Below are 17,414 nucleotides of genomic sequence, written 5' to 3'. Positions count from 1 at the left end.
GGCAATTTCTTTCACCTGCCTGTCCCACCTCCCTTCCTAAGGCTGGCATGGTATGCACATTAGTGGCCTGAGAGTAGACCCCATAGAACTTAAGAGTTAATTTGCAAAGGACTGCTCTGAATACATGGGTTGCCCTTGCATGGAGAAGGAAGAATATTCACCACCATAGCTAAACAGAATCTCCATGTCTAGAGGCAGTGGACCTGTGACCTCCAGGTGCTGGAAACCCAGGTGAGAGGAGGGCATTTACCTTTCCAAGAAGCCCCTCAGTGTCTGGGAGCAGGGTCTGGTCTGCTCCCCCTGCTCTCCCACTGGGCCTCCGACTGGCATCCGCAGCTCCCCTGAAGGAGAGGACACCATCCCTGGAGTGGGGAGGACAGGGAGCCTGTGGGGTTTCCCACCCTGAACGAGGGGGCTGCATCGTCTTCAGGAAATCCTGCTTCTGGGCATCCCAGTGGTGCTCCAGCTGCCCCTCCTCTGCCTCCTGCTTAATTTGACATAAATCTGCCCGAGGCAGAAGATCCCTGATGGTCCCAACTTGGCCGGCAGGAGGTTTCTTTCCTTTGCACTCCAGTCTCTCCCTTTGAATGGGTCTCCTGGGTCTCTGCTCTTCCATTTTTACGCCACCCTCCTGGAAAAGAAATAAACACAAAGTAAAATGAAACCCAAGAATAAAAACAAAAGCACATTTTTTAACCACTGGCCAGTTTTTGAAATATATTATTACTCTTTCTATTTCTGATGTTCAGGCTGTGAATAACAATCATTATGTCACCCAAATGACTCCACCCAGGGACGAGGTGAAGTTATCCAAAGACTGGGGGAAACATCAAGGTTTATGGAAGTACAAATAATATTGGGGGCGGGGGGTGGGAACCAAGTCAGTGGAAGGAAATTTAAAAGCAACCCAGTGAGAGGACTGAGCATGTTCAGTGGACAGGGAATGCTGATCCTGGCTGCAACTTCTAGCATGTTGGAAAAGAAACAACAGATCTTTGTATATGATTAAGGCTGCAACAGACCCACCTAACATTTAAAGTACATGGCTTCACCCAAGAAATCCTGCGAGCTGTGGTTTGTTAGGCTGTAGCAATAAACTACAAGTCCCGTGGTTCTCTGGGGGAAGCCACGTGCTTTAAATGTATTGTATCCGCACAGTCTAAGAAACAAACTGACAAAATGAATATTGACCCAAAAATCAAGCAACCCACTCCAAAATATTTTATATTTGATGGTCACAAACTCTCTTGACTGAAGACATTCTAACTTGCAGTCCATTGGCTGCATATGGTTTGCCAAGCCTCATGGTGTGTCCTGCTAGTCCCTGCCGTTTCCATCTCCTGATCTGATCATAGGATGAAGATCTCTGTCTGTCCTGGAGAGAAAGATGCCTAAGGGGCCCTTACAGAGATCTTTTAAACTCCAATTTCACCACAAACCAGCACAGTGCTGAAATGGGGTAAAAGCCCTGCTCTGGAAATAAATGATCCCTCTGGCTGCTCTTTAAAGAGGATTTCTAAAGAACAATCTGAAGGGTCTTTTTTCCACAGATCTCATTGCTAATTCAGCAGGGTCTTCTTGTGCTCTTGTTTCTCCTCCACCCCAGAACTGGGGTTGGAAGGTCTAAACATGCTGATTGTGTTTGCAAGACTTGCATGTATGCTAGATGGCATGTCTGGTGAGTGTGGGCAGCACCTCTGGCGTGTGTGGATGTGACTTTATAGTCTGCATCTCTTTTCTGTGTGTGCATGCATGTGCATACATTGGCCATAAAGCTCACTGGAATGTGGCCTCCAGAATCAATGCATCTTTAAGCCCATAAATGTTCCTCCTGCTCTATCAGAAAGAACAATCAAATCTGAGACTATCAAGAGGAGAGAACTCCTGGATCTACAGAGTTAATGTTCTCAACATCCTATGGACACAAACTGCAATGAGATTTCCCTTTAATTGCTTTGAGATTTTTTCCCTTAAAAATATGAAGCAGTATATAAATGAAATGAGTAATAATCTGAACATGAATAGCTAATTTCAATTTTGCCTTCCTCAGTCTTTTACAATACTGTCTTCAACGTATTTATTATCATTAATTCATTTCCATATGCCACACTTCTTAAGAATACTCCTTTCCTCTGCATTCTCAAAACTGTCACCCACTTCAACCCTCAGCCTTCATCTCAAAACTCTGCTGCCTTACTAAGGTGGAAATAAAACCTTTAATGAAACAGGCTTAAGCCTGTGTCACTTATTTACACGCAGACACAAGAGGTCACTAACTTTGATAGCCTGGGAAAAGATCAGATGCGTTCTCCGGGAAATAGGTCTATTAGATGTTTTATTAGCCTTGACAGAACAACAGAACCTCCATGTGTAGGCAGAGTGTAATTTGATGGGAGGAAGGCAAAAGAAGCCATTTCCTTGCTAAATGGATGTGATGGACATCATTGCCACAAGATGCGGTGATGGTGGTGGCAAAGGCTTTCAAAGGCGACCAATTCACGAAGGAGGACAATAGGTTTATCAATGGCACTGGCAGAGGAAGGGGGGGGGAAGGAGTAGTGGCCTGCAAAGGGTGTCAGGGGGGCTGCAGAGTGAGAGGGACACCTCCCTGTTGCACTGCTCTTCCATTCCCCCCCCCCGCCTCCCCTTCCCTCTCCGCCGTGGGGAGGACCGTGGAAGAGGACGGGGCTCCCTGCTGAGGGACAGGGAGAGGGGCGGCAAAAGCCCCAGGTACGCAGCTGATCCATCGGGAAGCAGCAGCTGCCTTGGACCCCTCATTCTGCCCCTTGAGCTCAGGACTGAAGGGAGCAGCTCCCCAGGGTCTCCGGCAGGGTCCGTGCCAGCCTGAGCCAGAGATGTTTGCCCCTGTGCCCTCCTGCAGATGCCCTGCCCCTCAGCTGCGCCCCTTCCCCTTCCTGCCCGGGTGGGGGGGGCGCCCTGCAGCCTCTGACTCCACTCGGGGCCTGATCCTGCCAGGCCCACCTGCTCTCCTCCCCCTCCCGCCCCCTCCTGCCCCCCCCCCGCCTCCTGCACCTCGGACTCCTCGCTCCGTCCCCGCACCGGAATCTGGCTCCTCTCCGGGGAAACTCGCCAGGCCACGGGCCCCTGCTCCTCCGCTCTCCTCGGCGGGGGACAGGAAAGTGCAGCCGCTCTCGAGTCCCCCTGGCTGGCCCCGTTTCCTGCCTCTCTGGGCATCGGAGCTCGCTGGCTGTGGGTTGGGCCCTGGGAGGCTGCAAGGCTGGATGCGCCCCCTTGCAAGGCGAGGGCTGCGAGACCGCCCTGCTGCTTCCTCTGCCCTCCAATTTGCAGCCCGCTGCTTCTGATCCTGGAGGTTCTGCTCTTAGCTGTCGGGGCAAATGGATTAGCCCGATGAGATCTGGTCCATTCCTAGCTCTGGAGCAGCAGGGAACAAGCTTTTTGCACCCTTCTCTAGGGATGCTCACACGCCGCCATCTGTGTCCCCGTGTACACAAATCACTGAGTTGTCTTGTTGTCTTAACTCAGTCAGTAGAGCGTGAGGTGCTTTATCTCAAGGTTGTGAGTTCGAGTCCCATGTAAGAAAAAGCGGAAATAAAGTGTAATGTTACCTTGAAATTGTGTACACAATAGTCCGATGGTTTTTAGAGAAACCCAAAAACTTCCCCTTTCTATACCCTTTCGTTGTCATCAAGCAGTTCCCGCCCCGACCTGGCCACAGTGATCCATACGATGGTCACCTCCAGGCTTGACTACTGTAATTCGCTCTACGCAGGGCTGCCCTTGAAGCTGTCCCAGAAACTCCAGCGGGTGCAGAATGCTGCAGCCAGGCTCCTCATGCGGTCTCTGCCATAGGAGCATATTCACCCAGTACTTTTCAAGCTGCACTGGCTCCTGGTGGAGTACAGGGTCAGATTTAAGGTGCTGCTTTTCACCTTTAAAGCCCTTCACGGCCTAGGACCCTCGTACCTACGGGACCGCCTCTCCCGGTATGCCCCACGGAGAGCCTCAAGGTCCATAAATAGCAACACCCTAGTGGTCCCAGGCCTAAGGAAGTTAGATTAGCCTCAACCAGAGCAGGGCCTTCTCAACACTGGCTCCGGCCTGGTGGAACGCTCTGCCTCATGAGACCAGGCCCCTGCAGGATCTGATTTCTTTCCTCAGGGCCTGTAAGAGTTGTTCCGCCTGGCCTTTGGCTTCGAGCCAAATTGATTCCCTCCCTCTCTTTCTTTTTTCTTTTCCTTTCTCTTCCTGCGATGAGGCTACATTTTAATATTTCAATGTATCAATATTTTAATGTATTTTAATTTTGTTTTTAAGTTGTAATCATTCAACTCGTTTTTATTATTGCTTGTTAGCCGCCCTGAGCCCGGCCTTGGCTGGGAAGGGCGGGATATAAATAATAATAATAATAATAATAATAATAATAATAATAATAATTCTGTAATAAGTGGGTTTTGTTTGGAAAGCTGTCTCTCAACATTTATTAGAACATTGGAATGTACCTGGCATTTTATAAGCTCTTCAGTATGTTGCACAAATAAGTCTCCTTGCGATCAGTATGCCGTCCCTGGTTTCCAAATCCTCTACAGGAAATCTTCCTGAAATACCATTTCATGAAGCTGGGACGATGCCACCCAGCTGCCTGAATGCCTAGCAGCTGGAGGAGGCAGTCCAGTTCCCAGCTCTGCTGGCCCAGGTCATGTGATCACTTAGCTCCAGCAACAGGTGCCAGGGCTGGGCTCTGTTATCTTTCCATACCCTCCAACATCTCTCTGATGAAAATAGGGGTGTCCTGTTCCATAATGATAATTTTACTATTTATACCCCACACATCTTATTAGGTTGCCCCAGCCACTCCAGGCAGCTACCAACATACATAAAAACATAAGAAAACATTTTAAAAATTCCCTATACAGGATTACCTTCAGACAACTTGGGGGGTCACATAACCCCATACCCTCTGGCATCAAATCAGAAACTGACGACAGCTTCTGTAAATCAGGGACATCCCTGGAAGACAGTGGCACTTGGAGGGTCTGTCTTTCCCTGCTTTTTTCTTTGCTGTCTCTGGTCTCCTGCCTCCATTCAGCAGAGGAGGGAGCCTTCATACAGAGAAGGATCGGGGCCAACAGGGCATAGTTGGTGCCTTCAGATGACTGCAGTGAAGGGAGAACCGTTTGGAGGAACAGCTTGCTGCAATTTTGGAAAGGGATGGAAAGAGCATGGCTACATCGTGGTTTGCTTCTTCAGGTACTTGTTGTTCAAGTTGTTCCATGGAATTCCTGATCTGGACCTTGTGTGGAAAGGAGTTCTCTCCATCACAAGAATAATTTTTGAAGCTTTACTGCACAAGAGTCTTAAACAGTCTTACAATAAGATGAACTTGATAAAGAAGCACGTTGCAAACAATGTTCAGTCCTTTATGTAATCCTGTGAACTTTCCTCTCTCTGGTCCCAGAGGGAGATCCTAAGCTTCTTCATCATTGCAGAACTTATTTGCAACTGCTGCTGCTTCTCCTAGCCATCTCCAACAAGCACCCACTGACTTCTCAAGTTTAAGCTTCCTTCTGTTAGAGCTCTGCAGCTTCTGTTTCCAGCGATGAGTTATTAGGAAAGATACCAGCCTCCTCTGCTGCTTTTGTCAGAGTGGAACCTCTGAGTGGAACCTCTTGCCGAAAAGGTTGCACTCTTTCTTCTTCTATGTTTGCTACATATGCCACAATGTTCTCTCTCTTTTTCTCAAATGTTCCAGGCGACCACAAATGAGTGTCTAAAGGGAAACCAAAAGCTCAGAGGTGGGACGGGGGGGGGGGGAGTCTTGAATATCAGGTTGCCTTGTAGTGCCTGGGGGCCCTGCTATTAGATTTGTATCTCGTAAGTGTTGTAGGAGCCTTTAGGTTTTTTAGCTGTATATTTAAAAAACAAGGCTCTCATGAGATGTTTCATTCTTTTGTTATTCTGACACTGCATTGTTTGCACAGCTTTTTAAAATAGTGATTTTTTTAATATGCAAAAAGAATAAAAATGCATGATAAAGGGTTTATTTAGAAGCAGAACAAGCATTTTATTTTATTTTAAATAACAGAGGGATGAGGCCCAATTCTTAGTGCTCATCCCAGGTTAAAGATTAGCAGCCACACCCTCACAAAAAGCTATGAAAGGATTTTGTTAGCAAATGTCAAGGTGAATTCCTACCTTGTATTCCTGGGCTGACTCTTCCTTGAGAACCACAGTTCTCACTGTGGACGCGGGTGGCGCTGTGGGTAAAACCACAGTGCCTAGGACTTGCCGATCGTATGGTTGGCGGTTCGAATCCCCGCGGCGGAATGAGCTCCCGTCTTTCGGTCCCAGCTCCTGCCCACCTAGCAGTTCAAAAGCACCCATAAAGTGCAAGTAAATAAATAGGTACCGCTTTATAGCGGGAAGGTAAACGGAGTTCCGTGTGCTGCTCTGGTGCTGGCTCGCCAGAGCAGCTATGTCACACTGGCCACGTGACCCGGAAGTGTCTGCGGACGGCGCCGGCTCCCGGCCTCTAGAGTGAGATGAGCGCACAACACTAGAGTCTGTCAAGACTGGCCCGTACGGGCAGGGGTACCTTTACCTTTATGCTGCCTATAGCCAGCCCTGGTCAGCAATGTGTCTGAAGCTCTTTGAGCCAGTTGAAATTTCTGAGCACAGAAAGTTCCAGGCAGAAAGTGCATGGCAGCCCCATGTAGAGTGTGTTACAGTGACCCCTACACAATGTGGCACCAGACTGCCTCTTGGGGGGGGGTAATTATCTGTTCTAAACACTGCAAAGAGAAGAAGATAGCATCCCTGTTTGCCTCTGTAAAAGCGCTTTCATCTTGACCTGCCATACAGCATAGGTCTCGGGCGTGAGGAGAGGAAAGGGCAGAGTCATCTGGCCAGAATGTGCACAGGCCATGTCTGCTATCACTTAAAGCAAGACACTTCCTTCGTGCAACACAGATAAAGCCTTGACTCCTTCAGCCACTCTCTCCCACTCAGAGCACAATTAACAGGCAAACAGGGATGCTATCTTCTTTCCTTTTGGCAGTCAGCAACACACCTCCATAAATCAAGCAGCAGCAACAGCGGCAGCTTGAACACTCTGCTCCAAAACAGCTCTGCTTCTGGGCACCACAAATCAGTCCAGCATGCAGCGTCCGTTCCGCCATCCGCTAATCAGCAACAGAAACGTCTGGCGACTGGGACAATGTCTGGTCAGACGACTGGAACAACGACTGGGCTCATAACCGATGTCAGCATCGCCCTTGAGCCAGTGCCACCAACTGGACTCATCCACTTCAGCCCCGACTGGGCTAGGCGAGCTGGGTAGCACTTCCAGAGACCACCTTCTGCACAGGAACAGGTAAAAGTGCTGTGGACTCACAGCTTAGAGTTGTGAGCACCGGATTCACTTCCACAAGAAGACAGTCGTCGCACAGCAGAGTATAGCAGAGTATAGCAGAGTATAAACGACTCGGAGAGCAGCTCTGTAGAATGTCTTCTTTATTCTATCTACAGCTATAATACACAACTATGTACAGAGCTTAATGAGGTCTAAGCATAAATGAATGCTGAACCGCACTGAGTGCCTGCAGCTGCTCTTAGCAGCAACCCTATCTATACACATGATCTCTAACACTCAGTCTCTCTCTCTCCAACACACTGACTGACTGACTCTTTGATGTGGTGCTGGAGCAGAATAAGTAGAGAGCAGAACACCGCCCCTCCTCTCTGGAAAACCACCAGACTCATCAGGAGATTCTTTGATATGGGAAGGGTGAAATCTCCTCACTCCCTTGGACCCCTTCCTTGACACCAAGGGGAGCTCCTCTTCTGGGGTTAAAAGCACTGCTGTGGAGGTTTCATTTTTGTCATGATTGCAAGGGAAGAAGGGAAGGTAACCCCCCCCCCCAACACAAAGAACTGAATGAAAATAGCCCTGTCTGAGCGATTAGCTACTGGAGAGCATAATGTGGGGTTTAGTTGTGATGCTCACCTGCCTCCCTGGATGAGTCTTTTCTTGGGTTCAGGGAGCTGGGGGAGCAACATGAAGTTCCCAGGTTACATTTCCTTCTGGTCAGCTATTCCAGCTCTTGTCTCCTTGCCATTTCTTTATGGAGGGGCAAAAGCTATGCACTTTGTATAGACGCAAGTATAACCAACAACAAAATAACTCTGCAACCAATCAGAGGGAAACAATGCTGCTGGCACCAATCAAAGGCTAGCCCCCTTCCTCTGCAGGGCGGGGGAGAAGCCAGAAGGGAGGGAGGAAGTGCCGCCGTCAGGAAGAGAAAAAGAGAGAGAGAAATGGTGCAGCCCAAACTATATGAATCAGAACCATGAGGCAATTTCTGGACCTTCTGTGGGACGGATCCAGAACCCATTCGGGTCAGAACCAGCCCGTGGCCCTTATATTGCTGACCCCTGTCCAGAGACTTCACAGCCATCTTCACTTCCTAGGAACTCTGGGAACTGTAGTTCTGGGAGGAACCTCTCAGAGGTTTCTGAGCCTCCTCAGCCAACTACAATTAGACATCCTGAGACTACAATTCCCAGAAAAGCTGGACCAAGGCCTTTAGCCACAGCCCTGACCAAATAACGGACCTCTCTCTTCTCTCCCACTCCACCTCCCACATTCACAACAAATCAGTCTCCCACTCCTCAGTCCCTTTCACTCATCTCCCCTAGCCCTAATTCTTTCACATTCCTTTAAAACATTTCTGTGAACCAAGGAACACAAAAAAACACCCTCACTGGTCACCTTCCACGGGTCAAAAGCCAATGCAGAAAATATTTAATAAAAACAGCACAAAACAGGTACACAAGAGCACAGAAAATAGGAGATGAGTTTTAAAAGCAATCCCAAATGAACATTTAACACAGGGACCTTTCATTCAGCTGGAAAATGCTATCTATCAGTAAAAAGCTCTTCAATAGATTATGCAAAGTTCAAGTAAAGAGCGCCTGGAATGCTGATCTACAAGACAAGGGCAGCCCATCATTTTGGCAGTGAAAGGCGGACCTGAAAACTCAACAGATTCAACACACACCTTGAGCATTGCAGATTCACACTCTCCCCCTGTTTATCTAGCAAAAAGTTGCCACTTACTTTGTACATTTAGTATATGTGACCTTCATTACTTTAATACGTATATATGTGTATACAAATTTAAGTAGAAACACTAAAACATCATTCCATGCATTTACAACTGATTTCCCCCTTTATGAGTTTCTTGATGTAAGTACTGAACCCTGAGTGAAAAACTCCATACATTTATATTGTTTTCCCCATGTGAATTTACTAATGAATATTAAGGTCTCCACGCCCTCTGAAGCCCTTTCCCCATTCAATAAACCCGTAGTTTTCATTGTGTGTGTGTTAGCTGATGTCTTCTAAGGTGTTCATTTTTACTGAAGCTTTTTCCACATTCAATACATTTAAATGGTTTCTCCCCAGTGTGAGTTCGTTGATGTATTCTAAGTTTCCCACTTTCACTGAAGCTCTTTCCACATTCAATACATTTAAATGGTTTCTCCCCTGTGTGAGTTCGTTGGTGTATTCTAAGAGTTCCACTTTCACTGAAGCACGTTCCACATTCAATACATTTAAATGGTTTCTCCCCAGTGTGAGTTCGTTGATGTTTTCTAAGTTTCCCACTTTCACTGAAGCTCTTTCCACATTCAATACATTTAAATGGTTTCTCCCCAGTGTGAGTTCGTTGATGTATTCTAAGTGTCCCACTTTGACTGAAGCTCTTTCCACATTCAATACATTTAAATGGTTTCTCCCCAGTGTGAGTTCGTTGATGTATTCTAAGTGCTCCATTCTTACTGAAGCTTTTTCCACATTCAATACATTTAAATGGTTTCTCCCCAGTGTGAGTTCGTTGATGTATTCTAAGTTTCCCACTTTCACTGAAGCTCTTTCCACATTCAATACATTTAAATGGTTTTTCCCCAGTGTGAGTTCGTTGATGTATTCTAAGTGTCCCACTTTGACTGAAGCTTTTTCCACATTCAATACATTTAAATCGTTTCTCCCCTGTGTGAGTTCGCTGATGACTTCTAAGTGATCCACTTTCACTGAAGCACTTTCCACATTCAATACATTTAAATGGTTTCTCACCTGTGTGAGTTCGTTGATGTATTCTAAGTTTCTCACTTTCACTGAAGCTTTTTCCACATTCGATACATTTAAATGGTTTCTCCCCTGTGTGAGTTCGTTGGTGTATTCTAAATGCCCCACTTTGACTGAAGCTCTTTCCACATTCAATACATTTAAATGGTTTCTCCCCAGTGTGAGTTCGTTGATGTATTCTCAGTGCTCCATTCTTACTGAAGCTTTTTCCACATTCAATACATTTAAATGGTTTCTCCCCTGTGTGAGTTCGTTGATGTCTTCTAAGTGCTCCACTTTCATTTAAGCACTTTCCACATTCAATACATTTAAATGGTTTCTCCCCAGTGTGAGTTCGTTGATGTTCTCTAAGTGCTTCATTCTTACCGAAGCTTTTTCCACATTCAATACATTTAAATGGTTTCTCACCTGTGTGAGTTCGTTGATGTATTCTAAGTGCTCCACTTTCGCTGAAACTCTTTCCACATTCAATACATTTAAATGGTTTCTCCCCTGTGTGAGTTCGTTGGTGTACTCTAAGTGCTTCATTCTTACCGAAGCTTTTTCCACATTCAATACATTTAAATGGTTTCTCCCCAGTGTGAGTTCGTTGATGTCTTCTAAGTGCTCCATTCTTATTGAAGCTTTTTCCACATTCAATACATTTAAATGGTTTCTCCCCAGTGTGAGTTCGTTGATGTATTCTAAGTTTCCCACTTTCACTGAAGCTCTTTCCACATTCAAAACATTTAAATGGTTTCTCCCACGTGTGAGTTCGTTGATGTATTCTAAGTGTCCCACTTTGACTGAAGCTTTTTCCACATTCAATACATTTAAATGGTTTCTCCCCTGTGTGAGTTTGTTGATGTCTTCTAAGTGCTCCACTTTCACTGAAGCACTTTCCACATTCAATACATTTAAATGGTTTCTCCCCTGTGTGAGTTCGTTGATGTATTCTAAGTGCCCCACTTTGACTGAAGCTCTTTCCACATTCAATACATTTAAATGGTTTATCCCCTGTGTGAGTTCGTTGATGTATTCTAAGTGCTCCACTTTCGCTGAAACTCTTTCCACATTCAATACATTTAAATGGTTTCTCCCCTGTGTGAGTTCGTTGGTGTACTCTAAGTGCTCCATTCTTATTGAAGCTTTTTCCACATTCAATACATTTAAATGGTTTCTCCCCAGTGTGAGTTCGTTGATGTATTCTAAGTGCTCCACTTTCGCTGAAACTCTTTCCACATTCAATACATTTAAATGGTTTCTCCCCTGTGTGAGTTCGTTGGTGTATTCTAAGGACTCCATATTGCCTGAAGCTCTTTCCACATTCAATACATTTAAATGGTTTCTCCCCAGTGTGAGTTAGTTGATGTCTTCTAAGGACTCCATATTGACTGAAACTCTTTCCACATTCAATACGTTTAAATGGTTTCTCCCCTGTGTGAGTTCGTTGATATATTCTAAGTTTTCCACTTTCACTGAAGCCCTTTCCACATTCCATACATTCAAATAGTTTCTTTCCTTTGTGAGTTTGTTGTTGTATCCTCAGTTTCTTTCTTCTTCCCAATAAATTCACATGTGGCTCCATAGAATTCTGACTTTCATATTCCTCACCTGTTTGGGAGTCTGGGAGGAAAGAGAATCCTGTTAGACTTTCAAGAAAGACAAAAAGGGAACTGCACACACGTCAATCCCAGTCTGACCTTCTCTCATTTTAACACTGTCTCCATTCTCCACTGTCCTCTCTAGGTTTCAAATTTTTAGGAATTAATATGAGATAATGGCAAGAGCAACACATGATCACTCCATTCACACTTGGTAAAGCACCATCATTTTATAATACAGATCTATGGTGGAATTGGCTTATTAGACACATCTCTGTATTTTTCCTTTTCAAGTGAGGAAATGATCTCAGGCTCAAGTAACAGTGTCTCCCATGTGAAATAAGTGAAACTTAAGTGCTACATGTAACTGTAAAAATATTGCAATATATTGGAACCTAAGAAGAGCCTTCTGTATCAGGCAAAGGCCACCTAGTCCAGCATCCTCTTCTCACAGAGGCCAACCAGATGCCTGTGGGAAACCGGCAAGCAGGACTGGAGCACAAGAGTCTTCTCTGCCATCGTGTGCTTTCCAGAAACTAGTATTAAGAAGCGTTATTGCCTAGAACCACAAAGGCAGAGCAGAGACATCAGTCTTTTCCTTTTTTTCAAGCTATCCATGTTGCTGGCCATCACCGTCTCCTGTAGGATAGATTCCATAGATGAACTATGCTTCTGTTTTTTCATCTTTGCAGCCGTTAAAGGCTGATAAATGTATTATGGCCTAAGCTTTTGTGGGCTGCAGTCAGACAAAGTGGACTCTTGACCAGGAAAGCTGGTGCCACTATAAACTTCTGAGTCTCTTTGTTGGCTTTTTGTACTTATGGAAGGTGAAGCAGGGGAGGAGCAGCCAAGCTGCAGCAGGAGCAAAGAACAAAGAGCAGGAAGAGGGGGTGCCGTGGGGGGGGGGGACACAGACCGTCAGCTCCAGTTTGAGGTCTGACACAGAGACCCCGGAAATAGCCTGTCCAAAAAATCGTAGGCTCGAGAGAATCTGCGAGAAGAGGGGGAAAGAAAGCGAAAGTGGGGCTTCTTTGCTGGAGGACTCGGCAACTGCAAGCTGGGATGAACAGGCCGAAGACTGAGCTCCACAGTGATTTGTGAGTTTGAGCATTAAGCCTGAGATAATTACTACTGGAGTTGTTTCGCGTCTGTGCGGGAGAACCAAGCCATTACACAGGGGCGCTAAAATTATTATCCCACTCACTCACTCTCACAAACAACCCCAGTCTGTAAGATTTACACAATTTGCTTATAATACCAGACACTCTTGGACTTAATATACCCAATCCTAAGTGTAGAGCCTCCAGTTACAGGAATCCTGTATTATGATAACTGGTCCTTTGTCCCTTAACCCCACCAAACTGGGGAGGTGCGTGCATTTATTGTGTTTTGATGCTGGTGGAATTTATCATTCTGACCCTGTCTCTAAAAAATAAGAGTAATAGAAACAATTTAAATACATTAATTATAAATAATTATGTGAAGCATTTCTGTTCCCCTTCACCCATTTTTTAGGATTAGTGTGCAACATCATTATCATCAATTATTCCCACCGTGGAAATAACACCTAAGATTTCAAAGACTGGAGGAAGAAAATCTGCCCCCACTACTTTAGGAAAAGGATTCAAGAAACAAAGAGCTGCTTCGGAGAAGGCCTCACCCCTTCCTTCTTCCTGTCAGGAACTTCCTTCCATTTGTCTCCTCTCCATCTTTTCCTCTTTCTCCCTCCACCATCCATCTATCCCTGTCCCCATCTCCTCTCAACTGGAACTCACCAGATTTCTCCAAGGGTCCTGGGAGGGAATGCTCAGAGTTTGTGGGGAGGGATGCGGGAGAGAGCCTGACCAGGTCACCCGTCCATCTTCCTCCTTCCATCCTGGCCAGGGTTGCAGGTTCAGTCTCAGCTAGGTTTGCAGGTTCAGCTTCCTGAGGAGTGCAGAATCCAGAGCAAGTTGCAGCTTCCTGGGAGGGAGGGAAGAAGAAGCCAAGGGAGTCTGAGAGCCCCTGCAGGGATTCTCCTGCCCAAGACATTCTACTGCCCCTGGAGAAGCCCCAATTGGGCACCCCCTTCCCAAGGTGCATTTTCAAACACCTTTGGCAATTCTTTTCACCTGCCTGTCCCACCTCCCTTCCTAAGGCTGGCATGGTATGCACATTAGTGGCCTGAGAGTAGATTCCTGGGAACTTAAAAGCTAATCTGCAAAGGACTGCTCTGAATACATGGGTGGCCCTTGCATGGAGAAGAAGGAAGCCCCTTGCTTGCATCTGGACCCCTTGGGAGAGGCGGGGGATCCGCCCACTGCTCCCTCTGCCCTCGCTGCCTCTTCCTCTGTCCTCCTGCCCTGCAAACACCCTTTGCTCTTGTTTCTCAGGGGAGAGAGGCAGAAAGAGCCTTCAAACCCATCCGTTTCCTCCTCTGCTCCCCCTCCTGTCCTTTTGGGAAACAGGAACTTTGGTCAGGAGTAAACAACTTAGGCGGCAAGTTCGCAAGATAAGCACTTTGGAGCACTGCTTGCTCCTACTATGTGTGTGTCTGTGTGTGTTTGGACCTAGAGGACAACATACATGTTTACACCACGTGATTCCTTAAAGAGGGCAATTCTTTAAAACTGAAGGCCATTTCTACGAAATGGAAGACTTCCGAAGGCAGCCTTTTACAGGGAAATTTTTGCTTGTTTTTATATTGTTGGAAGCTACCCAGATGGACAGAGGTAACCCAGTCAGATAGGCAGGAAGAAAATAATAATAATAATAATAATAATAATAATAATAATAATAATAATAATAATTGCTTCCTAAGCCTATCCTGGGACGTGGGTGGCACTGTGAGTTAAACCACAGAGCATAGGACTTGCCGATCAGAAGGTTGGCGGTTCGAATCCCCGCGACGGGGTGAGCTCCCGCTGCTCGGTCCCTGCTCCTGCCAACCTAGCAGTTCGAAAGCACATCAAAGTGCAAGTAGATAAATAGGTACCGCTTTGACAGAAAGGTAAGCAGCGTTCCCGTGCACTGCTCTGGTTCGCAAGAAGCGGCTTAGTCATGCTGGCCACATGACCCGAAAAGTGTACGACGGCTCCCTCGGCCAGTAAAGCGAGATGAGCTCCGCAACCCCAGAGTCGGCCACGACTGGACCTAATGGTCAGGGGTCCTTTACCTTTTTAAGCCTGTCCTGATTGGCATGCTGATCACAGACTCTGTCCAAACAACCCCTTTGAATGCAACAGGGCTTCCTATTTTTACTGCTATCAGTGGGAACAGTCAAACCACGAAGCCACTGATCAACCAGAGTTTCCTGTTTTGACCAAGCAGAGTTTGAAGTTAGCTTAATATCCCAGCTTATTCCAAAGCTGCCAGCTGCAGTTTCCTGGTTTGGGCAAAATGGAAGGTTTGTTAGCTATGGCTCATAAGAGACTGTCTGGTTTAGTCACAGTTCACCATCAGGGTTGGCCCAATCATGAGATAAGCTGGGACAATTAGGTCAGGAGGCAGATGCAGGGAGAGATGGGACCAGCACATTCCCAGCTCCCCTGTTTGTTAGCCTTGCTGCCAGTGCAGGACCACAGCTGGTAAATTTGTGCAACTACCCATTTAGAGTCTTTTTCTTTTGCCCTCTCTCACTAAAGGTTGGGTGGGGGTCCTTCATGGAGTGATGCATTCTGGTTGTGGGGGTCAGGAGACTGCGGTGGTGGCTAGAGTTTTTGGTTTTAATCTTGAGTCAACTTAGGTTGTATCATATCTTTGCTGCAGCAATGCATTAAAAACTGTTCCTATTTTTAACCCAGATTTTCAGGCTGTGATTCAGTCACCTGAACCTGACCATTATCCTAATAAATCTTGCAACAACCTTGCAAAATAGGCCAGTGTTATTTAATGCAAGTACACATGGGATCGCTGAGGCTGCAAGACATGCAAAGAGATTTACCTCAGTGGGGAGAAAAGAGCATTTTGGAAATGAAGGCAATTTAGAGGAGGAAAATGAGGATTGGTGGCAGATCACCTCTTCTGACGTAGCTTCTGCTCTGATAAAATTCAGAGTCACCTGCAGCTGTTTAAGTAAAGTAAGAACATCAGGAGATATGATCACAAACCTCCCATGTATAAGAAAGTTTGGTCTAGCAAGCCTTTTTAAAGTGGATTAGAGAGAAAGTGCAGGGAGGAGGAATATTCACCACCATAACTTAACAGAACCTCCATGTCGTGAGGCAGTGGACCTGTGACCTCCAGGTGCTGGAAACCCAGGTGAGAGGAGGGCACTTACCTTTCCCAGAAGCCCCTCAGTGTCTGGGAGCAGGGTCTGGTCTGTCCCCCCTGCTCTCCCATTGGGCCACCGACTGGCATCCGTAGCTTCCTTGAAAGGGAGGACACCATCCCCGGAGTGGGGAGGACTGGGAGCCTGTGGGGTTTCCCACCCTGAACGAGGGGGCTGCATCGTCTTCAGGAAATCCTGCTTCTGGGCATCCCAGTGCTGCTGCGGCTGCCCCTCCTCTGGCTCCTGCTTAATCTGACATAAATTCGCCTGAGGCAGAAGATCCCTGATGGTCCCAACTTGGCCGGCAGGAGGTTTCTTTCCTTTGCAGTCCAGTCTCTCCCTTTGAATGGGGCTCGTGGGTCCCTGCTCTTCCATTTTTACATCACCCTCCTGGAAAAGAAATAAACACAAAGTAAAATGAAATCCAAGAATAAAAACAAAAGCACATTTTTTAACCATTTGCCAGTTTTTGAAATATATTATTACTCTTTCTATTTCTAATGTTCAGGCTGTGAATGACAATCATTATGTCACCCAAACGGCTCCTCCCAGGGAGAAGGGGAAGTTATCCAAAGACTGGGGAAAACATCAAGGTTTATGGAAGTATAAATAATATGGGGGGGGGGGGACCAAGGCAGAGGGAGGGAAATCCAAAAACAACCCAGTGAGAGGACTGAGCCTGTTAAGTGGACAGGGAATGCTGATCCTGGCTGCAACTTCTAGCATGTTGGAAAGGCAGCAACAGATCTTTGTATATGAATAAGGCTGCAACAGACCCAGCTAACATTTAAAGTACATGGCTTCACCCAAGAAATCCTGCCAGCTGCAGTTTGTTAGGGGTGTTGAGAACTCTAGCAATAAACTACAGGTCCTGTGGTTCTCTGGGGGAAGCCACGTGCTTTAAATGTTTGGTATCTGCACAGTCTAAGAAACAAACAGGCAAAAGGAATATTGACCAACAAAATCAAACAACCCACTCCAAAATATTTTATATTTGATGGTCACAAACTCTTTACTGAAGATATTCTAACTTGCAGTCCATTGGCTGCATATGGCTTGCCAAGCCTCAGGGTGTGTCCTGCTAGTCCCTGTCATTTCCATCTCCTGATCTGATCATAGGATGAAGATCTCTGTCTGTCCCGGAGAGAAAGATGCCTAAGGGGCCCTTAGAGAGATCTTTTCAACTCCAATTTCAGCACAAACCAGCACAGTGCTGAAATGGGGCAAAAGGAAAATAAATGATCCCTCTGGCTGCTCTTTAAAGAGGATTTCTAAAGAACAATCTGAAGGGTCTTTTTCCCACAGATCTCATTGCTTTTTCAGAAGGGTCTTCTTGTGCTCTTATTTCTCCTCCAGCCCAGCACTGGGGTTGGAAGGTCTAAACATACTGATTGTGTTTGCAAGACTTGTATGTATGCTAGATGGCATGTCTGGTGAGTGTGTGCAGCACCTCTGG

General features: G+C 46.3%; 3 protein-coding genes across 5 annotated transcripts in view; all 3 read right to left on the bottom strand.

Moving 5' to 3' along the window:
• LOC309524617 (uncharacterized protein) overlaps window positions 1-3,668 on the bottom strand; it is a 72,660-nt gene extending 68,992 nt beyond the window's left edge. The window contains exons 1-2 of one of the 3 annotated variants that reach the window (XM_082209380.1): window positions 3,034-3,668; window positions 251-631 (exon numbers count right to left, since the gene is read on the bottom strand). In XM_082209380.1, coding sequence (XP_082065506.1) covers window positions 251-631; window positions 3,034-3,195 — 543 coding nt within the window. In that variant the 5' untranslated portion in view covers window positions 3,196-3,668. Of the gene's footprint in view, window positions 1-250; window positions 632-776; window positions 989-3,033 lie in introns of those variants that run through there. The other 2 variants (XM_082209379.1, XM_082209378.1) reach the window with 2 other exon arrangements.
• LOC309524920 (uncharacterized protein) overlaps window positions 1-16,338 on the bottom strand; it is a 200,066-nt gene extending 183,728 nt beyond the window's left edge. Inside the window, exon 1 of the mRNA XM_082210155.1 lies at window positions 15,968-16,338. Coding sequence (XP_082066281.1) covers window positions 15,968-16,333 — 366 coding nt within the window. The 5' untranslated portion in view covers window positions 16,334-16,338. The remainder of the gene's footprint in view (window positions 1-15,967) is intronic.
• LOC309524712 (uncharacterized protein) lies at window positions 8,746-13,049 on the bottom strand. The gene is made up of 3 exons (XM_082209646.1): window positions 12,626-13,049; window positions 10,535-11,731; window positions 8,746-10,366 (listed from the first exon to the last, which is right to left on the bottom strand). The coding sequence occupies exons 2-3, from the start codon at window positions 11,691-11,693 to the stop codon at window positions 9,354-9,356; spliced, it is 2,172 nt and encodes a 723-aa protein (XP_082065772.1). The 5' UTR covers window positions 11,694-11,731; window positions 12,626-13,049; the 3' UTR covers window positions 8,746-9,353.
• Window positions 16,339-17,414: the final 1,076 nt, after the last annotated feature.

This window comes from Podarcis vaucheri (assembly GCF_965113315.1).
Source record: "Podarcis vaucheri genome assembly, chromosome: 2".
Classification (NCBI taxonomy): Eukaryota; Metazoa; Chordata; class Lepidosauria; order Squamata; family Lacertidae; genus Podarcis; species Podarcis vaucheri.
The sequence above is the reverse complement of the archived record's forward strand: the minus strand, read 5'-3'. Positions and strand labels throughout refer to the sequence as shown.

Coding starts and splice junctions, on each gene's coding strand:
- LOC309524712 (XM_082209646.1), bottom strand. CDS start 11,693: ATGGAGCCACATGTGAATTTATTGGGAAGAAGAAAGAAACTGAGGATA. Junction 10,367..10,534: donor ACATCAACGAACTCACACAG/GTGAGAAACCAT, acceptor GAACTCACACAG/GGGAGAAACCATTTAAATGT.